Raw genomic sequence first — 23,290 nt, forward strand, 5'->3', positions numbered from 1 at the left:
TAGACAACAGCGTGATATGTTAAAACGATCGATGTCGACACTAGTTTATAATAATTAGAATTCTGTGTTCCTGACAGCGATCAAGCTAAGAGACTATATTTCCTGCGCCACACTATCTGTTATGGAAATACAATATCTTTAATAGTTTAAACGTTTAATACCCTGCGCCCTTCCTAACTTACAAGACTGCGATTTCTATCGTTTAGGGATACATGTCGATACGTTGAGTTAGGGAACATATTGTGTTTGAAAAAAATGTGGACATGGGGGAGGGTGTTCGGGGAAACTAGTTTTTCAACTTTTGCCTTTAAACAAATAGATTCGGACGAAGGTTCGATCCATGACAACAATCCTACGTATCAATGAGCTCTAGAAATGTTTTGGGGCTTTTTCCACGTTGCTTGTAAACAACAATGTTCACGCTCGACTACGATAAAGGAGAAGGGTTTAGAAATGAAGGTGCAAACGATTGAAGATATAGCTTAACTGTATATTGTGTACTCGTAAATGCAAAATCGGAGTACGAACTACGTGCTGGCTGGGAAATTACTCACCTGGAAAATGAAGCAATGAAAAGGTAATCAAGTGAGTATGAAGCAAAACTGCACGTTTTATATAACGGAAAATCCCAAGGTTAGTAATAGATACAAATGACATCTTTTTGTATCAAATCACACATAGCTCTACGTTTCTCTTCCTTATACAGAAATAAAGGACAAAATGCCTGATAACATGGCTAGTCTGACAAGCAAGCTTCACAATTTGGACTTGTGCATCAGGAAGCAAGACAGCCCAGAGGTGGGATACGCACGGGCACTGACAGATGCCATCGTAAAGGAGGACATATACATAGAGACAGAGACGCTGAAAAGTCTTGGAGACCTGCATCTTCAGAAAGGAAAACTCGGCAAAGATTCATCAGAGATTGACAAGGCTGCTGCCCTGTACGGTGCTGCCCTACTGCGCTGCACAAATCCAGACATGGGAGAAACACTCGAGCATCGTATCGGCTACATGGAGCAACTCTCCAGACAACTACTGCAAGGGTACACTCCACACTTTCGGTGGTTGTCATCAGACTACTGGGGTACTGCAGACAGCAATGCATTAAGGGTGGTAGAGATTTGTGACAAAGTAGACAGGAGTGTCGAAAAATCCTGGCGTTCCCTGGAGGAGCTTTACACAGAAACATTAGTGAATGCAATTGCAAACGGTGACAGTTTCTTAGAGAATGAGGTTTTGAAATCTCTGGGAGATCTGTACCTGGAGAGAGGCCTAGCAGCATCTGATGTATCCCAGTTCCCTGAGGCAACCGCTATGTACAACAAAGTCTTGACAAGATGTGGGGATCCTGAGACAAAACAAGTCATGGAACATCGTATAATGTACACAGAAAAGATCAGGAAAGAAGTAAGAAGGGTGAGTCGTTTTACTATTAACAGGCCCTTCTGCAATATTAAGAAAATTGATAACAGTATTCAAGATTGCTGGCACAAAAATGACTGATTCTGTCCCAGATGGAATATCTGGCCCTACCATTAAAACAAGTACCATAAACAACAGAATTGATGTTCAATGTACCTTGTAAAATGCTGTGGAACTTTTGTTTTCCATTCTTTGCTATATCAAAACTAACGGAAAATGTATTTGATAATTGTGGATTAACTTATGTTGCAGCGGTCATCACGAAGGAAATCGAGACCGACAGAAGGTAGACCGACATCCTTGCAGCAGCAGTATGGAAACATCACAAAAACTGACTTCATTCAGGATCAACATCTCCATCCAGACATTGCAAGGTGAGATAATATCTCAAATGACCTTCCAATGGTTTTCATACACCCAGATAACGCTCTAGATGTTTGTCTATTACTGCGGATGACAAAACCCTGTGGATCTTATCCATTTTTTTGTTTGACAGCAATGCTACAATACCTGGAATTGCAACTAATATTGCCGAGGACGAAGCACTCATCAACATGTCTATGCATAAACAGCTAAAATACTTAACATTTGCAAGATATTCTAATTGACATGATATTTCACGTTTTATCAAAACATGAGTTGAGTTTCTGATAGAATCAGTGTCAATGAATGCCTCAACTAAAATCATGTCTTTCATTTCAAGGCAGTACAAAGACCACCTTAAGGAAGGTGAATCCTCCCTTGCTGGGACAGACCTGGACTCAGCAGAGCAGCACTTTGCAGCTGCACTCAAAACTGTTCATGTGAGAGGTAAGGGGAAAACCTGGGGAGAAAATATGTAATGTCTAGATCTTTCTGTAACGATGATAGCAAACAACATTAATGAGTTCTACAACCTTATATGGAAATCGTAATAGGCCCCTTGATAAAAACATGTACTAGCAGAACATCCAGCTAAAATAATATAGACAGTCTCAGAATGTTCATTGACATCATGTAATTTACGAAGGTGGCAATATTCTAGTTCATTCTACGAATTTAAAGATGATATACCTGCTACCACTTTATAACAATGTCCATAAAAATTCCCACAGTGATTGCAGTTACAATTTTGTAACAATGTGTTTATGAATGTGGAAAACTTATTTGTTCCCAGATTCAACAGCACAACTGTACCAGAGAGAGGTGGGGCCCCTGTGCAAGTTGGGGGATGTCTACAGTAAGCGAGGTCAGCAGACAGGAGACGGGGGAGATTTTGTCAAAGCAGCAGCGCTCTACAATGCAGCAATGGCCAGGTCAGAGGATCAAGTCACCAATGGTAAGATAGAGGTAGCCATCAAAGAAGTTGAGAAGTTATTCCTAAAATATCTATTTGGAATTCATTACATTGTGAATGAACATTGTGTAGAAAAACACAAGACACAGCTGAAGGAGATGCGGGACCAGATCAAGTTGGAGATAGAAACCATTGACCAGCAACTGGATCCCTATGTACATGATGAGGATGACCCATGTGTTAGAGAGATAGAGGCAAAACGAGCTCAGGCTGTCAGGCAGTTGTTTGAAAGAATTGCGGAGGAGAGGAGGGGGTTCATAAGTCAGCTTGTAGAAGAGTGTATTGGGTTAATGGACCCCCCTCCCTGTAAGTATGCACTGATAGGTTTGGGTTCACAGGCCACAGGACTGGTAACTCCATACTCGGACCTGGAGTTTGCCATCTTGGTAGAAGAAGAAAGTGAAGAATGTCTTGTGTATTTTCGCAACCTAACCCGATACCTGCACCTTAAGGTGGTCAACCTGGGAGAAACCATTCTCCCGGCAATGGGAATAAGATGTCTCAATGACTTTTACTCCATGAATCCACTTGACAACTGGTACTATGACTCTGTTACACCACGAGGGTTTGCATTTGACGGCTCCATGCCAAAGGCAAGCAAGACTCCACTGGGCAGGCAAGGAGCAAAGACGGCGCAACCTGGTGAACTCATTTGTACACCAGAAAACATGGCTTCAATACTACAAAATGATGCAACATTGTACCTCAAGGAAGGATATCATCTTGCCACTATCTTACGAAACCCTTGCCTGATAACAGGGGACCAAGCTTTAATTGACACATACGTTGGTATCATAGCTAAGGTAATGCAAGCTGACGGAAATAAATTGACTCGACAGATGGCACAGGAAACATTGAAGGAAAACATCAAAAGTTACCATGAAAAAGGAGGTACAGTCACAGCGAATATGATTGATGTGAAGAAAGAACTCTATCGCTTCCCAGCTGTAGCAGTGGACTGCTTGGCATTGTTTGCAGACATCATACCCACCACAGTTTGGAAGACAATAGAAGACCTGGAACTCACAGAACGTATCAGTGCTGAAAATGCGCATCATCTACTGGTGCTATTAAGTATCTCTGCAGAACTCAGGCTTAGAACCTACATTGCAAATGGGGGACAGAAGGAAATCCTGTCCGCCTTGGCCTCAATGGAATCAATGCTGACTGAACAGGAACAATTCATCCAGAGCAATGATGATGCTGAAAGAAATAGAGATGCACTGAAGCGTGTTTTCTACTTACCAAACGTAAAGCAACTTTTCAGATACTATTACACTGCAATGCCTCTTGAAAAGCTCCTATCCAAATATCTTAGACTATTCGAATCATCGGAATTGAAGCCAGTTATACATTCAATACCTACGTTGTACTCCACCTCTTCTGAAGTGCGAGCAACGATGTATTTTGATCTATGTAGATATAGGCAGGCCATCGACCTTTTTAATAAAGCCTTGAGTGAGGATGAGGGCGCTTACAATACCAACCTTCGTCATTATCTCGGACTTGCTTGGCACCAGCTTGGTGATCACCAGAGAGCTATTGGCTACCACAAAGAAGCACTAAATATGACAAAGGGGATATTCGGACAGGAAGTAGAGTATCCTTTCATTGGCAATTTACTTCAATGCATTGGATCATGTTGTGATGGCATGGGTGACTATAAGGAGGCAGTCAGCTACTATGAGCAGGCGCTGAAGATGGATAAGAAAATATATGGTCAAAGTACCCCACAATTTGCGACCACACTGAAGGCCCTGGGGGACACCTGGAAAAGTCTGGGAGATCCCAAGAAAGCAATCAGCTTAGCTACACAGGCTCTGCAGATACAGAGGAGTATATATGGTCAGAGCACGGCACATCCTAGCATTGCCACCTCACTCTTAAGCCTTGGAAAAGCTTTCAGTAGTCTCGGTGATTACAGGAAGTCAATCACATATCTCGAAGAGGCACTGCAGATGGAGAGGAGTCTGTATGGTCAGTATGCAGCACATCCGTCGGTTGCCGCCACACTCGGCATTGTAGGCAACACCTGGCTTGAGTTTGGTGACAGCAGAAGAGCAATAAGCTACTTTGATGATGCGATGCAGATGCACATCAGTATCTTTGGTAACGGTAAAGCACACCCAAATATTGCAGGCTTACTTGTTAGTCTGGGGTTAGCTTGGTACAATCTGGCTGATTATAGACTAGCCATCAGATACCATGAACAGGCACTGCAGATGCACAGGAGTATCCATGGTCGGGATACACCCCACAATGAAACTGCCCATGCACTAAACAACTTGGGACTAGACTGGTATGCTCTTGGTGACTACAGCAAAGCAAGCAGCTACTACGAGGAGGCACTACAAACTTACAGAAGTGTCTATGGTCAGAACACAATACATTGGGATATTGCCAGGTCTTATAGCCACCTCGGGCAAGTCTGCGATGTACAAGGTGAGCACCGTAAGGCCGTCAGCTACTTTGAACAGGCACTGCAAATGCTCAGGAGTATCTTTGGTAAGAGTACCACACATCCTCTTATTGCTGATGTACTAAACAACCTAGCGACAGCCTGTATAAATCTGCACAATTACACAAATGCAATCACACACTTTGAAAAGGCTTTACAGATGTACAGACGTATATATGGTCCAAGTAAAGCCCATCCTGACATTGCGATGGCACTGGATAACCTAGGGGGAGCCTGGGGGATCTTGGTGATTACAGCAAAGCTATCAGCTACCATGAACAGGCACTACAATTGGCCAAGAGTATCCATGGTCAGTGTACACCACATACTGACATTGCTAAGTCACTAAACAACCTGGGAGCTATCTGGCATCGATTAGGGGATAACAAGAAAGCTGTCAGCTACCATAAACAGGCACTGGAAATGTACAAGAGTATCTATGGCCAGAGTACAGCACATCCTTACATTACCACGTTATTGCGCAACGAGGGGATAGCCTGGGAGGATCTTGGTGAACACAGGAGAGCAATCTGTTGTTATGAACAGGCACTGCAAATGAAATGGAAGATTTACGGTCAGGGCAGAGCACAAGAAGACATTGCCATCTTACTTAGCAACATTGGAAGCGCCTGGCGTCTCTTAGCTGATCACAGAAAAGCTATCAGCTACCATGAACAGGCTCTACAGATGCTTAGGAGTATCCATGGTCATAGCACAGCCAATCCTGATATTGCAAAGATACTCAACGACCTGGGATTTTCCTGGAGTGAGATTGATGATTTCGAGAGAGGAATCAGGTACTACGAACAGTCACTGCAGATGTTCCGGTGTATCCATGGTCAGAACACAGCGCATCAAAACATCGCTAGCTTACTTAATAACTTGGGAGTAAACAGGGACACTCTTGGTTATCCAACAGAAGCTTTCAGCTTGTACCAAGAAGCATTGATTATGACACGGAAGCTTGATCCTTCAGAAAAAAGGACCTCACTAATAAAACAGATCCAAGAGAATATTGGAAAGATAACCTGGTCATATTTGTCGTAAACCATTGTACAATTTTGATGTTGTAGAATTTTAAAGCAGGCTGTGACAGAACCAACAGCCAACAAGGACCTAAGGCAGCCCTTTCCGTAACAAGACAGAGAATTTTGAAAGACAAAAATGCACAACTATCCCAAAATGCCATTAGCTTGAGATCGTACAGCGACCATACGACGATTGTGATCAGGCTAATGTAAGATAACAGCCATTGCTAGCATCATGTCCCTGTATACTAGTTATGTTCTGTAGTGTATCTTTCACTGGACATTCTTGAAATTTGGAATCCTTTTGTGGCCTTTGTTGTTTAATGTATGGTTGCTGTGTGTCAAGCTTTGCTATAGGAATGATAGAGGAAAGGAAACCAGTCTCACCTATTATACATTTGTATACCACGTATAACAATTTAGTCATGTGTTTCATCAGGTCAAACCATTTTGTATAAATGGTTTGTCTATGACATAATGTATTTTGAATGACCACTATGCTGTAGATCTTCAAAGTTCATAAAAGTGGTCATGGACCTAGCCCTTGATGTAAATGTTGTTAATGTAAGTTTTTTTATCGTCAAGACATTATGGTCAAGAATCCAGTACTAAGTACCAATGCATTGGATCAAAGAAGTGCCCGTTTTTATCTTGTACAATGTATGCTACATGGACTATATAGTACATGAATGGGAATTTAAGCACAATCTGCACACCAGATATCTATGGAGAAATGAAGTATGTTAGTAATCAAGGTTTCTACTGATCAATGTTTAGTATCCACAATGTGCAAATGTGTATTTTTCAGTACATATAGAATAAAATTCAGTATGAAGTGCATCCCAGTTGCGCAGTCCTGTTTATTGTACAATAAGAAAAACTACATTGTTAAACTTTGTGCTCCTAAATATCAGTTAGGCGATACCTTAGTCAATATATTACTTCACCAGACACATACGAGATATCCCACGTATATACGATTGCAAATGGTATCACAAAATAAAAACAAAACAGGACAATTACAAACTCAGCCTACGATACTGGCAAGAGGGCGAACAACACCAAAACCTCAGGACCTCTTAGATCCTGTACAATATAATAGACACAAAGTCTAAACCAAACAGTTTCACTTAGAGTACGAATCAAGACCAAAACTTTGTCAACAAAGTCCAAAAAAATCTCTACATTCCACACTGAGCATCTTGTTTAAGTTACATGTATCAGCTGTAAGAAGATTTTTTGGCAGGGCAACAATATTCCAAATTTCTCACAGAACTTCCTATAACCAGATTTAAGAAATATCGGTTACAATTCTGTAACGTTATTGCTTACTTCATATGTAGTCATATGCTTTTAGTTGAATTCACTGATACATCATGATCAGCTGCATTACAAGGATTCCCACTATAATATCAACAATTTTTCATCTCCAAGACAAAAATTTAGCAAAAAATCATAACGTCTAAACTTCCATAGATACACCTCAGTTGCTGTGACAACCAAACACGCAGACACACAAACTTTAATACAACCCTCAGGGTAGCACATAATAAACAAAGCTATCCCATATCAATAGTTATTGCTAGGTGCTTTACATACATCAAAACATTGCTTTCAAAAGTATGCACAAACGGTAAGCTAGACATACATAAGACCCTTTCAAAAGGTCTGAAAGTTTGGCACACCATTTTTGCTTTTTTGTGGGGGTTGGGGAGGGGGACAACATCAATTTCCAATACATACACTAATACATCAGTTTTTCTGTGCACTCACACTGTAGACTACACAAACCTACTTTACAAAACTCATAAAAATGTGCCTGAAACTTTTAAAGTGTTTATATAAAATCTACAACGTTTCTTCAAGGTCTTTGACCTTCTATCTGTTCACCAAGAAGTTATATTTTCATCTTGAGGTGTGTTTCTCCTGCCCTTGTTGCGTTGTAAGTAAACTCTGTACAAAGTCAAGAAGTTGGCCGCTAACTTGGTCCTTGGGCAACTTCTTGGCCAGGGAACCCTGGAAAATATACAGAGGTTGTTAGATAGGCTCAAGGGCCAATGGTAATTTACCGGTATAAGTAAAAGAACAATCTTATGTGTGTGTGTGTGCATATGTGTGTGTGTGATGGCATGTGTGCACATGTGTATGTGTGTGTGTGTGTGAGTTTGGGTGGGGCCGGTATATGAACTCTTTTGTTCCCTAAAACAAAGTTGAAACATGTAGGTAGTGCAAAATAAATATATAAGCCATCTCATACGAATCAAAAAGATACCAACCTTAACCTTCTCGAGAAATGTCTTGTCTTGGTGCCAGGGTTCCTTAAAGAACAAGAAGTCTGGAGCGCCGCTGTAGTAATCGCTCACCCACTTCTACAGGAGACCAGACGATGTACAAAGTCATACACGGCAACCAAATAACACATAGGATCATGTACAAGATGTCAGACTAATAACACAAAGCTAGAGTCTCTTACAAGATAATTAAAAAGAAAAACAATTGTCTTCTATTTCTTCCAGTGTGGAGTCTTTTTCATGATTCATTAGCATGCAACCTTGTGTTAACTTACTATCTTATTGAACCATCTGAAATTGTCTTCCCTTCATTAACATATCTATTCAGAATTTTGGTATAAAACCTAGTTCTACCAGATCCTTCTTTAGTCACTGACGAAAGATAGCGGATGCTATCTGAAACGTCTGACTGTTTTAAAATCTTATCCAGTTGCTTGAGTAATTATTTCTGGCATATCTTTTTCATGTCATCATATCTTGAAGATGTGCCTCCTAACCAGTACTAGATGTCACTGAGATAGGATGCTTAGAGGACGGTTGCATGACTTGCTTAGCCCTAGAGGCATCCACTGAGAGAGACAACACTACCAAAATAAGTGAAGAGTTTCACTAAGGGATTGTTGTGCAGTGGAAAAAGAGGCAACATGTACGGAGAGAGACTTTTGGTACTGAATCGGAAAGATTTTCATAAAGATAGGAATGAAAAGAAGTCGAAAGTACTAGAGTATGCTAGATGTTAATTTACTCATGAATATGTACATAGTTGTTAACATGTGACCTGTGCTTAGCTCAGTGAGGCAAAAATGTACAATAAAGGTCTTCATTTAATGAGATGTCCAAGTTCAAAGTCTAATACCATCTCGTTGACAACGTCCTGTGTAAGATAGCTGTCCTGGATGGCAGTGAAGTTCATGGACATCGGCATTCCGTACTCATGGGGCTTGTGCTGCCATGGCAACAACAAATAAGGACAACAAGAGGGGCGGTAAGTACATGATATTTCATCTGTTAATAAAGAGATGGAAATCATTAAGAAAAATGTCCTTGCTTGCCCTATATGGAAAGCCCATAAAAAAAGTAACAACATCAAAACATGTTGCCATGAATTTAGAATAAAAGGTGAACATTACCTCTGGAGGTGGCATAACCCAGAAAGCTTGTATCGTCGACTCAACTATTGGTTCAGTCAAGTGAAACGGGGCTGAAAATAAGAAGACATAAAACAAAAGTCAGACCCTTTACAAACTCCAAAACTACATGTACGTCATATTCTTTTCTAAGGTAGATCAAAGCAAAGAGTGTAAACAATCCCTAAAATCTCAATTCTGTGGCCCTATACCAGTCCTGCGATGCTAACAAAAAGATAACATGAAGGAACAAACAAAGCCGCTATTTAGCAGATGTGAACAGAACTGCAACAAACAAAGCTTCAGTATAGACTCGCCCTCACCTACTCTGCACCCGATGTCTGGCTGAACTGTCATGAAAATCTCTTCAGTAGAGAAAAAGCAGTGCCACCTTACTCTCTGGCCCAAGAGCTACATGTATCTTCCACGAAAAAATCAGGACCATGGCATGTCCAGAACATTAGGTATCAAAACAGGAAGGTTCACTGCAGAACCGTAACAAGCAGCTAGGGGGCCCAAAATCTAATCATTTCCAGGTCTCATCAAGACCTACCCACATACCAAATATCAAGATAATCCATCCAGGCCTTCTTGAGTTATTGTGTACAAACACACAGTGTCACACACAAACATTGTGCAAAACATAACCTTGGCAAAGGTAATGATCAAGTTGATGTACAAGATTGTGGAAGACATTCTCTAATTATAAAGACATTCTCTAATCATATATACATGTAACATGTAAGATCAATGCATCCAAGCATACTTAAAAATCCTATAAATGATGAGACACTTGCATTTGCAGATGTATTTGCTGTATCTGTCCTATCACCTGAGACCAAAGGAGGAGTAGCTTTCTAGGAAGCTGGATTTACTCCAAGATAGACTTAATTTCTACTCACCCACTATGAACCCCACACAAGGTTGGTACGTGGCACCAAGGCCCTTCATCGCAACCTGATACTCCATCTGGCAGTCGACGTCCCGTAGCGACGGGTCGGCCTGACAGTGGGGGTGGGAGTGGTACCAGCCCACCAACGACAGGCCACGTAACATCATGCCCTGTCGGATCTAAAATTGTGGGGTAACGTGTAATTAGGAGCTACACAATGCCACCTTGTGAAAATGTTAGCATGTTTAGTGACTGTATTGTTCTTGCTCATTTTTTCACTGGCAAAGATATGTCAAGTCACAAGTGCCAAATAAAACAAAGATTGTACTCTTGAGACTGATTAGTAATTTGGTATGGAAACTCTGTGATCTACTGCATTATAACATACACTACTATACTTCATGCTAACTTCTGCTGTTAACAATGCAAATTAGATGTTAAATTGAGATAAGTAGGATACAACCATTGATCCTCGTTGACGAGAAGGCAAGATCATCCAAAATAAGTCTGTATATTTTATGTAAAAAGTAATATTTCTAGTCTCAGACAGTGTAACGTTAGAAGGTAACATCAGAATGATGTCTCCCACCTCCTCCTCCACCATGATGGCGTTCTCCTTGTCACCCAGGCGACATCTGCAGGGGAATGCTTGCAGGATACTCAGGTCTGCAGGAAACACAGGAGGAAAATATTCACGATTTTTCACTGAAACTATCAAACTAAAAATATCTTGGTTCTGATATTATGGTGCAGATCTGGGGGTTTCAAACACAAAAATAGCAAGATGCACCTTCTAAAACTCGTGTGCAATATAACAGAAACTCAAGCAACTGGATAGATTTTGGAAATGGTCTGACTTTTCAGCAGGGCTGTCTTCAGCTTTAATTTTTTTTCCTTCCCACTCATTAATATTGTTGGGGCTCAGCCAATTTTTTAAATTTTCATCCTTGAATTTGTCATTTTAAGCTTAAAAAAGACATTTTCATCAGTTTTATCTCATGAAATCGATATTTTTGGGACGGAAGGGGTTTAATTTTTATCCGTCCTAACATAGGATGGGACAGCATCTTTCGTCTATTTACAAAGCTAACCACAGGTTCATATCTTGCTACCTGGATGTCTAACCTTCAATGAAGTAAGATTCCAAACAACCGTCATGATACTTTCATGAAACAAAGAGTAACTCACGCTGTGAAGCTGGGTCCCATTTGCCTCCCAAGTAACCCACAACCTCGCTGGTCGTCAGGTGGCAGTGGAAGTCCTGAAACATCAGGGTGAGAGCTTAGAATACATGTAATTAGTGTAAAGCCGTCACACAGCATGAAAATTGGTTGGCATACACACATAAAGATACACATGTCCTGGACACGCACATAAACATACACACACACATACATACACACACACACATACATAAACATCACACAAACACTCACACACACACAAATACACACACACACACATTCAAATATACTGTGCACACATACACACAAACTGATACACACATGTATTATAGATCATATCCACACCAAACAAGCCCACCCACCATGAGCAGTAGACAGTTGGTGGTTATAGACATGGTGAAAGGCTGCATCTTTCCCAGGGCTGAGAAATGGGAGTACTCCACTAGGGTATTCGGGTCTCTGTGAAAGAACACAGTGTCAATTTACCACTCTCAATTTATCTTAAAACTGGCAGACTATTACATTTGTACATCTGTTGGAAACATGGACCAGAATCTCCTGGAAAAAAAAGAAGATCCAAAGAAACTACAGTAACATTGATATAAACATACATGTACAGACAACTATGATATTACAACACACTGTTTGGCCACACTTGCACACATGCACCAAAATCTACTTTAAAACTTTAAAACTCAAAAATCTTTTCCTCCAAAACTCACAGTCCATGCTTTGAAAAAGACGTCAAGACTGTTGGATACAGCTCATTATTATTCTTAACAATTCATACAACCCTAAGGAATTCAGGACATATTGCATTCACATGGGCTTTCATAGACATCCAGTAGCAAAAGTAACATATGTCCATCACTATTCTGTACAAACAGGAAAATGATAGCTACCAACATTATCATTAATGTTAGCAAAAAACATAATTAACACAACATCTAATCAAAAACTTGAAAAAGGTACAAACTTGTATCCAGTGTATTGTGGGCTTTAAGAGAAAACACAGCAGAGATAGAACATACATGTAGATCTTTAATAATCAATACATTGATTTCATAAAAAGACAATTTGTGTTTCTTCAACATTCATGCATTGATTTCAAAGTCAGGTAAAACATGACAACAGTGCAAGAAAAATAGCAGGACAGGTGTACTAAAAATGTGTAAGTAGAGATTGACTTTGTGAAAGGTATTCAAAGATAAATTGTTCTTAAGTTCATCACTACTAACTCTTACCATATATGTACAGTACATATTGCAATTTCTTATAAAGACTAAAGACTATATTGCAACATAAGATTCTCACAACATCCCTGGCAAAGAAATAACACAAACAGTAAAGAGAAAGTACTCACTGGTCAGGATCCCTGCTGCCCAGGGAAGTGTGTTTCACAGATGGCCTCTCCTTCACATCCTGCTTCACTCGGAAGGAACCAGACAAGGAAAGAGCTGGAAGAAAGAAAGAAAGAAAGAAAATCTTTTTAAAGCAGAAATAACCATTTCAAACAATCACTAACCATAAAAGTAATGTGCACTTATGCTAGTAAGCACACATAAGATTTTCAAGCATGCAGTGTTATTATCAAAGTCAAACACATTATCTTTTTCAATCTAATAGAAAAAGGTGAAGAGTGACTGGAATGACATTTTGATAACATTCAGCATAAAAATCTTACAAAATTGAATGTTGAACACATTTGTTAAACAGCAAAACAACATACCAACGATAACTTCTATTCCGAATGGATGGGTGGAATCTTTTCATGACAAACAGATAAAACTAGAGACACACAGAAGCAGGCAAAGATCGAAGTTAGCTTCACACTTTTCAGGACACACAACGGCAAACTGTAAGCCATGCAGAGGAGAGGCTAGTGCGGGGTTCGTACACGCAGATTCAGTTCAAATAGAAGTTACTAATTCTTAAACTTTCCCAACTCTTTGAGATGGCTGTAAACCTGAGGACTAGACCGCCTTAACATTTGATTTATAACAAGTATTTGATCTTTCTATAAGAAATTAAGTGCAGTGCAGGAACTGTATGTACCTAGAAATCTTTTATTTACACCTTTCTTTCAACAAACAAACAAACAAGCAGTTGTTTTTGTCCTCTCTTACAAATTTTATGACCAAAAAAATAGAGAACATGTTAGATGCTACAGTATTTCATGCATGCACAAACATTTCAACACAATTTTGAGAAATTCTGCTCAAGAAATGTATGATTTTATCCCCAGTGATTCCTGTAAATGGTCTAGTTCCTCATTGAAACTGTTTCCTAAATTGCCTGAGGTGTTTTAATGAAGTTCTCGTTATTTCTTTGCATGCAAGAATCCATGCATGTAACCCCTGTTTTGTACTAGTATATCGTATTTTTCGTTCCTGCCAGCTACCCCGCCAGGCCATGCTGCGAAAATGTGACCCTATAGCTTTAGATATTCTGAGCTGTTTAACACATGTTACAACCATTGGATTGTTGAATCTCTTTGAATTAATGTTTTGAGCTTGAATTGCCCTAGAAAGCCTCAAGAAAGGAGGTATGATTTTGTCCCAAGTGATACTTCTTGTAAATGGCCTAGTTTCTCGCTTAAAATTTTTCTGAATTGCTTGTAATTAAATGTTTTGATGAAATCCTCTTATTTTCTTAAATCCATGTATTTGTGTATTGAACAGAATTAGAATTCAGTATAAGCTACAGAATAATTCAATAAATGAACATATTTCGAGGAGGTATGTCAGATCGTAGACATATTGTTATTTCTGAGAATCGATGCATGTAAGAACCCCGTCTGTAGCCCATGCAGCCACCATGCTCAGACAGGAGCAAGATCTCTGCTCACAGAGCGGCACTGCGGCCGACGAGGTCCTCAGACCGCCCGTAACCTCGGAAACCGGGCGGCGCGGCCGGTTGTCTGCTCGCTCCGGTCCACCCGACTGCGAACCATTACCTTTGGGTTTCGCCGGCTCTTTCGCTCCCTCCGTTTTCTCTGCCTGAGGGAAGAAAAGACAGACAGAAGGAGAAAACGTGCTTTACCTTGACGAGCTTTAGCATGTCGATCCTCCGGGTTTGAACGCAAAAACAAGGGAAAATGGAAAGAAAGGAATAAATGTTAACGGAAGGAACAAAAGAATGCATTCCGTGAAACCATGCAGAACAAATCAGGAGGTTAAACACAATTTTCAAAGAACAGATAAAATTGTAAAGATGTAAGATGAAATGTGAAAACATTATCAACAAATGAAAGGTCTCTGATAAGACAAATATCTAAATGTTTGATGCAGTAACATGCATGGTTAGCAAACCAAGGAGAAAACCATCAAATACATGTATGAAATGTACTGGTAGAAACAATATCAATGGTTGTTTATGAATGGTTAGCATGGTTAGTAAAAGGTCTGGAGGAATGTCATATGAAGTTATACAAACACTCTTTTAGCTATCTGTGTTCTAGCTATATTGCAGCTTGAAACCTTAACAGTCGGACTTCATTAGTACACATGCATTCATAACCAAAAGTACTGCTTAAGATGGTGCAAATATATAATTTAGTTCTAACTTCTAGAAAAACTGTGTTTCCACAAAAATCTTCTGTTTTACAGCAATTTGTGTCATTCTATAATTCTATAACGTCATGTAGACACATGTTGTAGCTTTTCCAGGCAGTTCCAGACTGAGAGAAGAAAATGTCCACAAAGAATCTGGATATTCCAGGATGCAAACAATTCCTGGAAAGAAAGAAGAGTGGTTATACCTCCTCCTTCTTGCCCTCCCTCTCCTCTTCTTCATCCTCTTCCTCTTCATCCTCCATAGACTCATCCGTATTGGCCGGGCTCTGCAACCAATCACCAATCACCACACAAATCAACAGCCAATCACAGGCGACGTGACATTCATTCAAAAATGCATCTGCTTTCTATACAATCTTTGTGTAGAACTTGAAATATTACAAGCATAGTTTGATAGACAATACAAAAGACGTGCCTGAAGAAAAAAGGAAGGAAAAAGAGAGGAAAGGAGGAAGAAAGAGAAGTAAAGAGGGGACAGAGGGAGTGAAAGATTGAATGTAAGGAAACCAAATTGAAGGCACGTCATAACTATGATGACAACTATAGACTCCCTGGCCCCTAAATCAAGTTTTAATTTCTTCACACTTTCTTGTCACAACAAAAGCTTCTTGTCCTGGAGTGTAGCTGAGTTTGTCTGTGGTCTCTCTCTCTCACACAGTAGTCTACATTGCATCATATACATGGAACATCATATTTTTTATAAAAAGACAAACTAACCGGTGCATTTGCTCCCCGCTGTTTCCTGAACCAGATGGTTTTGTAGATGTCCAGTTTCTTCCCCTTGTACTTCACCTGAACAGACAAGGTAAACAAAACAGGTCTAAAGAACTGTTCATAAGTTAACCTGTAGTCCTACGGCTCCCAACATATGTTTGGAAGCAGATTTTCATCCCCAGTGCTTTGCTGTGCTGTGTGGGAAAGCACTATCTTCAGAAAACTTGTGCAGCATCCGCCCATATTACTTCCGGGTCAACCCGGGTTAGTTGGCATGACCTCGCAAGAGGTCAGGGATCAACATACTGTTATGCAATGACGTAAGGCATCATTCCATATGCCTTTGTATGCCAATGACCAAGATGGCAACCCATTCTTTTGGACAGTCTGTTCAGCACCAAGGACAATACCTAGCCATAATCTCACAGATGGCTTCAAAGAGTGAAGCAGCTTATTCTTTCTTCACTAATCATTAAGAAGCTTATTAATGCGGCCTTAGCACATTACTGGAAAAAAGATACCACAGCCCGACTTCTTGGGGGGATTGACCATCTTCTTGCAGTGGCTGTCTTCAGATGAGCTTTTAATTTTGTTTAATGCTTAAGTCTTTTGCCAGTTTTTCAGTTGTTGCTGTTTGGAACAGTTTTCATTGAGTTAAAAGATGATGTGAACAAAACTTTAGTATGGAGAATGACCACTTACAGAGGCCCATCCACAGCCCGACTTCTTGGAGGGGTTGACCATCTTCTTACAGTGGATGGCCCAGGCGCTGGGGGAGTTGAAGACCCGGTTACTGCCCTGCCACTTGATCTTACCGTTGGGCAGGAGGTCACCAACAAACTTCTGACCCTGGGGTAAAAAAAGATGAGACAATAATAAGAAATTTGCATGGCAAAAAGTTAAACTCAACTTGGCATAGTTTTCAGCAAATAAGCTAAATATCCCAGTCTCCCACAAACTTCTGTCCCTGGTAGAAAAATGAAAATTTATCTTCCATTAACAGTTTCATCAGTTTAACAAATCACTGGATAACACAACCAAAGAGTAAATACCAAGCAGACATTTAAGTGGACCATATGTCACCTTCTTCAATGCAATACTAACTGGTACTACTTCGCAATGCTTTGATACATGGAGAGGTACAAGGAGAACCAGTTAGCATTACCCTGAGGAAAGCGACAGGTGGTCAATGCAACTACACTGTTTCAACCACCAACTTAAAACACAGTAAAAACCTCCCTTTATTTTTAACTCCCACGTAAAATCAAGTCCCCATGAAGGTAAACGAATTCACAGTACACTCACCAAGTAGTCAATGGACAGACATGCGTCCCCAGGTTCCAAGATCCCGTCCGACAGCAGCATCGCCATGGTGACACCCCGCCCCGTCAGCACTGTGCGAGCCGACACCCTCTTCCTGGCGGAACCCGACCCCACGCTTTCGATCTCCTCCCCCGCGGAGTCAACGTCCTCCAGGTCGTCGCCCTCGCAGCTGTCATTGTCAGCTGGGGAGGAGGGTTCAGAGGCTGGGGACAGGAAGTGATGTCACAAAACAGGATATGATGTCACTGTGAATTCTTGATCTGTGGCGACGTTGTCCATTCTCAGTTTAACATTTAGAAAATTTTAAAAAAAGCAATGCAGTCATCTTCTATTGAGCCAGAGGTGGAAATATTCTGCATCTTTCTTTTGTTATGTTTCTGAAAAACTTATAACATTAAAAGGTATCTTTTACTTTTAGGGAATCCAAAATTTGGCTAAAATATTGGGTAAGACCAAGCAAGGAGGTTATCTATTTTCTAACCTCTTTGGACCAAGGTATTGCTGATTATCCATATATGGCATTTGTTTTAGGCCTATATCCCTGGCAAGTCAGGATTGAATTCAAGCACCAAATTTGCGTTGGTTACAGCATTAGGCAGCAGTGAGAAGGTTGGGGTAGGAGTAACTGTTACTAATGTTAGACAGTAATATCATATTCATAAAGACCACAAGTTACCTGGTTAGTGTTACTTGGCTCAGGTGATGAGATGCAGAATTGGACAAAAACAGACGAATGTTAGTGTTATCAGATGGGGAAAGATCTATCAAGGCGATGAATATATGCACTGTTGTTAGTATTATGAAGGTTAGCACAACAACAGTGACATTATGTTCCATGAAATTAGAAGTCAGAAATAATTTTTAGAACGCAATCTGAATTCTGATCATCTAAAGTGTAAGTAGACGCCATTATTAGTGGATGAATCTTTATGGAATGTTATTATGTAACGTTAGATTTGCTCAACATTGACATTGTGATTTGTCACATTTTGTGCTTTTGTGATCGACATAAATTATAATGTTACTGGGTAATGGCACGGACAAGTAAAACATTGCAATTCTGCAGCAGGTTTAAAATGTATTTCTCGTTAAGATAAATCATTCTGAAGGCTGGAAATATTATCATCTGTTACAACACAAATATACAGGTGGGATAGAGACATGTCAACAGCAGGTGGTAAAATTTACCCACCCCCCCCCCTCACCCACCCAACAAACCTCACTTTCAGAGCGATTTCTACAATCTACAAAGAAAATCTGAACGACAAACTCACCCATGGTTGTTTAGGAGTCTTCTACACTATTGCAACTCGTTTGTCTGAGGTAAAATTCTGCAGAATTCCCGCTTTTTTTTATTTCACTGACTGTCCGGCTTTTGTTATGGTCGATCTTTACCATTGCCAGACAGACTGTTGTCTCCTGCAATTATATCGCTGCCTGGTAAAATTTCGTATCTTTTATAGACAAATGATATTTTCTAAACCAAAGCTATACATTTATCCACATTAAACTATTTGTAGTAATTTTAGTGATATTTTGATGTTGATACCGTTGATACATTGAAAAAGATTTGCAGGCGCTATTTAAGTTACTGTGAACAGCCGTATGCTCGAGGCCCCGTACAAAATGCCGTGTGAAATGGCAGGCGACTCTTTAGACTTTCTCTCGCTCGGCGCCAGCCTAGAACGGCAAGAACTGGAGGTAAACCGGCTTCTTTAGACATTAGAAACGTTTTAGAACATTTACTGAGCTATATGGTAGAGGTAACTGGCTGTGGTGATAATTTTTCATGGCTAAAATAGCGAGTAAACTTCCCCTACTTGGTGCATGTAAATTGAGGGGGAGGGGGGCGACTTGTTGTGTCATGGTTTTATTTTTGCAGTTCTGAAGGTTTAAACATGATTTCCTATCCAAAAAGTGAGAAAACTGAGGAAAATCGTAACTCATTCTGTCGTATTATTCCTTTTAAAGTTGTTCTATTACTCTTAGTCTTACAGAAATAATAGTATCAAAACGTTATTTTGACCTGTGCCATAAACTATAAAACATAGCTTTTCATAATTTGGTCTTAATTACTTTTACTTTGGTTGTACTTTGTGGACAGTCCCCAGGAGGTGTTCTCCAATACCAATGTCTGTTCTAATTGTTTGATGTTGTACTTTGTGGACAGTCCCCAGGAGGTGTTGCCACGCCGACCGTGTACTGCCAGCTGCTGGCCGTGTACCTGCTGCAGAAGGACCTGTGAGTTACACCTTTTAGACTATAAGCTGCTTCACAGTTTTAAGTGAGCATGCTCGAGGTCAAAGGTGAAGGCCCCTAACTTGTAAACAGTGTTCTAGACCATGCTTGATACTGCAAATGCAGAAATTTTTGCGGTGGTTTTATGTTCGCAATTTTCACAGTGAACTTTCACCGCAAACTTAAAACCACGACAAAATTTTTGCCCACCTATGACTGTAGCGCTACTATTGTTTAAAACGCAAACTTAAGACCACCGCGAACAGTCCATTTTCTCCCTACCGCGAAATAAAAACCACACAAACTTAAATGCATTTACAGACACATGCATGTCTCAGGGGCCTTCAACATGATTTGACATATTTTCCAAAACGCATCAAACTGTGCATGTGCAGTTCAAATGGTGAAGTAGCTTATTCATATATATATCATATATAAGCATATTCAATAGGGCCGTCCTTTTGGATGGGATGTATAGTAGAGTCCCTTAACAGTCTGGCCTCCCGTTGACATCTTGAAAAGTTTATAGTCACCTGTTATGTCAATCCTTCCAGAAATGTGATAAATCTGAATAAATGTTTTATAGAACATTATATTGACAAGTCACAAGTCACAATTCTTATTTTTGTTTTTCTCCCACAGAAATAATGCTAAATACCTCTGGAAAAGGATTCCTCTGGCAATTAAGAATGTAAGTACATTCCATTTCTTGCACTCATCATTGATTGATAAGTACATTGGAAGGTAATTTGTGTTTTTCTGCAAGCTTGTACCTAGTCCACGTAATGAAATGATTAGATAATGAACGTGCATGAAGTGTATTCTAGGCCAATCCTGAACTGAATAACACCAGGGGAAAAGATTCAGCAATGAAGTACTAGTAGTCTTAAAAGATGTACATGTAAAAATGTAAAGTTGTTTTTGCAGGCCAAGCCTGAGTTGAGTAACATCAGGGAAAAAGCTACAGTAATGAAATGCAATGAAAACATAAATGTGTACAAATTGTTTTTGCAGGCCAACGCTGAGCTAGTAGCGATCTGGGCAGTGGGTAAGAAGATGTGGCAGCGAGACTTTCCCGCCATCTACACCTCACTGTCGGCGTACCAGTGGTCAGCCGAGGTCAAGCAGATCATGGCAGCTGTTGCAGGTCTGTTTGTCTTTGTTGTTCACCTTTTAGTGGCACATACTCATAGGGCAGCCAGTTTCCTTGCTGTTTCAGGGTACTAGTATATTTTTATGGGTGGGGGTGGGGGGTGAGGGGTGTTGCTAGCCCATCCCCTTTAGCATTCTGGAGGCACCTCCGTTTTATGTCCTATACAAAAGACAGATGCAGCCCCAACCAAGATGTCATACCCAGGATTGAACCAGGGTCTCCCAGTTATTGATTAATTGGAACCAGGAGCTCAACTGTGAGGTTGCTATATATAGCTAACAGTTGAGCTAGAGCCTTACAGGAACATCCCTTTTATCTTTTTGTAGCATGTTGGTAAAGTGAAGAGAGAGAAGGGTGCCCACTGAGATACCATAAATTATATGTTCTAATTTTCTTGTGAAGAAACATTTGAAAGGTTGGTGAAAGAAAAATACAGAAATAAAGACAATCATTCTTAGATCTATACATAGTATAGTATAGTATAGTATAGTATCACCTCACCTAGTCCCATCCTCATCTTGAAGGTCGGGGACTACGGTCGCATCTAGCACGGGCTTCTTCCATCTTGAAAATAGTTATATCTGGTTGATAATTCAGTTGATAATGGGAGGCAATTTTCTTTGGTCTGTGTGAAACTGTACTCTGAAATGAACTGTTTCCTACCCTTGCAGAAAGCGTGCGTAGCCGGGCGTGTGACCTGGTGGCCCGGGCCTACTCCTCCATCAGTGCTGAGGACCTTGCCGCCTTCCTGGGCTTGTCTGTAGATGACTCAGTCAAAGGTACGACCTTCTCTTAGCACTGCCAGGAAACTTTCTTACTGTAACTCTGTAATATTCACAGGGGTTTCATTTTCTTCCTAGGCATGTCTGTAGATGAAGCTGTCACAGGTAACATTGTCTCCTGTTTTCTGTTTAACCTTTCCTTTCTAACTGTTGCAGCTGTAGTAGATAGAGGGTGGCAGGCCGACCCACAGACCAGGATGATCACACCAAAGAAACCAGGTGAGGAGATGTACTTGTCTCTCTTCAGGCTGGCAATACACATGCAGTTGGTTGATTGATCGATTGATTGATAGGTTGATTGATTTTTTGATTGATGTTAGTTTTGTTTGATTGATAATATTCTTCAAAATCTAAGGTCAAAAGTGTCAATACATTTTGATTGATTGAATTGTAGTTTGGTTTTTGTTCCAATCTAAGTTGCTTGATATTTTTATTGAAGTTTAAGTTATTGATATATTGATGAATAGATTGAGTTATTTACCTATTGATTGTTTGGTAGTTTCATACCAAGTTGCTGAATTCTATCCAAATTCAAAATGATAATTATTCACAGATTTAACACTTATGATGAATTTATTCATGAAAAGATGAATGGATTACTTTTTATAGATACATTGATAAATACGTTTTATTGATCAATTTGTTATTGATTGATGAATTGATTGATTGATTAATTGATTGCTATCATTGTTCCCAGCTCCAGTTGCGGTCCCCCCCAGGGAAAGTTCCCAGCACCTCCAACAGTTCACAGATCTGGTCGCCTTCCTAGAAAACTGACACCAGCTGTAAAATATTCTACTTGTTATAAACCTCTTCGTTCTTGTTGATAAGTTTGTTTATTTGTTTGTTTGTTTGTTTGTTTATCGTGTAGTGCATAAGTGGTAGACAGCCTCAAGGCATGTATTGCACTGGTTCTGTACTGCCATTAAAGTACTTCTGAACAGATTTTGACATTTGATTTTGACACTGGTTCTGTACTTAGAATGCAAACAGCGTAAGGGACTCTGTTAATAGTTTCATCAGGTTTGCAACACACTGACTGAAAAATTCAGCGTATACGATAAGGGACTGCTTTAACACGAGTAATTGCATCTCGTGGCATAACTCTACTCTTATTCCAAGTGAAGTGGGTTCCTACATGAAGTCATTGTCAGGGCAGAACTTCTGACAAAGGAGGTTTTATCAACTTGTTGTGACTTGAGAAGAAAGAGCAACATTTAGTTTGGACATTAAGACAGAAAGTGAACGTGAATATGTTCTGGAAGCAGTTAAGTGCGAATGAACTCAATGAACAGTTGAGCTACTCTTCCACTGGTCAAGACAGATGCTATGTTCAGTTGATATGGGTCCATTGTACTTGGAAATTCCCCAAGATCTTTCCAAGATGTCAGGTGAGCAGGGATTCGAACTTGTGACTTCTTGGTCCACAGGCAGGCTAACGGCGTAAGCTATTGGACATTCAGTTGTTTTGAAACTGAAATGACATGTCCTCCGGAAGCAAGTATATGTATGGTACATCTGAGGTATTGTAAAGACCAGACCTACTAGGTTTTGATCATAATGATAGTGCAATTGCATATGTGTGTGTATAAATAAAGCTGTCGGACATTAATGTAACAATCATCATCATGGTCTCCTGCACAGCTCACACGAGGATCTTCAAGCATGAATTACAATGTATACATGTGGCAGCCTTTGCGGTCAGAATACAGGACCTTCAAAACTGAAACGAGGCTGAAATGTGTATATGTGTGATTTTTGTTG

The 23,290-nt window shown here is 40.1% G+C and overlaps 3 protein-coding genes across 12 annotated transcripts; 2 read left to right on the forward strand and 1 right to left on the reverse strand.

The window, feature by feature from the left end:
* Positions 1 to 1,283: 1,283 nt before the first annotated feature.
* On the forward strand, positions 1,284 to 7,087 carry LOC136420549 (uncharacterized). Its single transcript, XM_066407499.1, has 5 exons — positions 1,284 to 1,419; positions 1,678 to 1,799; positions 1,922 to 1,981; positions 2,129 to 2,235; positions 2,582 to 7,087. The coding sequence occupies exons 1-5, from the start codon at positions 1,318 to 1,320 to the stop codon at positions 5,566 to 5,568; spliced, it is 3,378 nt and encodes a 1,125-aa protein (XP_066263596.1). The 5' UTR covers positions 1,284 to 1,317; the 3' UTR covers positions 5,569 to 7,087.
* A 2-nt stretch (positions 7,088 to 7,089) lies between these two features.
* Positions 7,090 to 18,768, reverse strand: LOC136420550 (MPN domain-containing protein-like). Of its 10 annotated transcripts, none has more exons than XM_066407502.1 (16): positions 18,628 to 18,768; positions 17,336 to 17,535; positions 16,733 to 16,879; positions 16,034 to 16,108; positions 15,502 to 15,582; positions 14,590 to 14,740; positions 13,105 to 13,198; positions 12,718 to 12,738; positions 12,104 to 12,200; positions 11,746 to 11,818; positions 11,147 to 11,223; positions 10,568 to 10,736; positions 9,669 to 9,739; positions 9,395 to 9,484; positions 8,524 to 8,616; positions 7,090 to 8,263 (listed from the first exon to the last, which is right to left on the reverse strand). In XM_066407502.1, the coding sequence occupies exons 1-16, from the start codon at positions 18,629 to 18,631 to the stop codon at positions 8,153 to 8,155; spliced, it is 1,554 nt and encodes a 517-aa protein (XP_066263599.1). In that variant the 5' UTR covers positions 18,632 to 18,768; the 3' UTR covers positions 7,090 to 8,152. The 10 variants fall into 10 exon arrangements, with proteins under 10 accessions (XP_066263599.1, XP_066263601.1, XP_066263597.1 ...); XM_066407504.1 differs by having other exon boundaries at positions 14,698 to 14,740; positions 17,336 to 17,556; XM_066407500.1 differs by having other exon boundaries at positions 17,336 to 17,556.
* Positions 18,769 to 18,946: 178 nt separating this feature from the next.
* LOC136449326 (COP9 signalosome complex subunit 8-like) lies at positions 18,947 to 23,259 on the forward strand. The gene is made up of 7 exons (XM_066449323.1): positions 18,947 to 19,054; positions 19,524 to 19,594; positions 20,234 to 20,282; positions 20,606 to 20,738; positions 21,416 to 21,523; positions 21,683 to 21,745; positions 22,224 to 23,259. The coding sequence occupies exons 1-7, from the start codon at positions 18,959 to 18,961 to the stop codon at positions 22,301 to 22,303; spliced, it is 600 nt and encodes a 199-aa protein (XP_066305420.1). The 5' UTR covers positions 18,947 to 18,958; the 3' UTR covers positions 22,304 to 23,259.
* Positions 23,260 to 23,290: the final 31 nt, after the last annotated feature.

Source organism: Branchiostoma lanceolatum, chromosome 15, assembly GCF_035083965.1.
Source record: "Branchiostoma lanceolatum isolate klBraLanc5 chromosome 15, klBraLanc5.hap2, whole genome shotgun sequence".
NCBI lineage: Eukaryota > Metazoa > Chordata > Leptocardii > Amphioxiformes > Branchiostomatidae > Branchiostoma > Branchiostoma lanceolatum.

What these genes read in the sequence shown, in the direction of transcription:
- LOC136420549 (XM_066407499.1), top strand. Translation starts at nt 1,318, where the DNA reads ATGTACAACAAAGTCTTGACAAGATGTGGGGATCCTGAGACAAAACAA. An exon ending in CTCCATCCAGACATTGCAAG is followed by an intron (nt 1,800 to 1,921) that starts GTGAGATAATAT and finishes TTTGTTTGACAG; the next exon opens with CAATGCTACAATACCTGGAA. An exon ending in GACGAAGCACTCATCAACAT is followed by an intron (nt 1,982 to 2,128) that starts GTCTATGCATAA and finishes TTTCATTTCAAG; the next exon opens with GCAGTACAAAGACCACCTTA.
- LOC136420550 (XM_066407500.1), bottom strand. An exon ending in AGCGGGGAGCAAATGCACCG is followed by an intron (nt 15,583 to 16,033) that starts GTTAGTTTGTCT and finishes GATTGGTTGCAG; the next exon opens with AGCCCGGCCAATACGGATGA. An exon ending in ATGGGACCCAGCTTCACAGC is followed by an intron (nt 11,224 to 11,745) that starts GTGAGTTACTCT and finishes TGTTTCCTGCAG; the next exon opens with ACCTGAGTATCCTGCAAGCA.
- LOC136449326 (XM_066449323.1), top strand. Translation starts at nt 18,959, where the DNA reads ATGCTCGAGGCCCCGTACAAAATGCCGTGTGAAATGGCAGGCGACTCT. An exon ending in GATCATGGCAGCTGTTGCAG is followed by an intron (nt 20,739 to 21,415) that starts GTCTGTTTGTCT and finishes CTACCCTTGCAG; the next exon opens with AAAGCGTGCGTAGCCGGGCG. An exon ending in GATCACACCAAAGAAACCAG is followed by an intron (nt 21,746 to 22,223) that starts GTGAGGAGATGT and finishes CATTGTTCCCAG; the next exon opens with CTCCAGTTGCGGTCCCCCCC.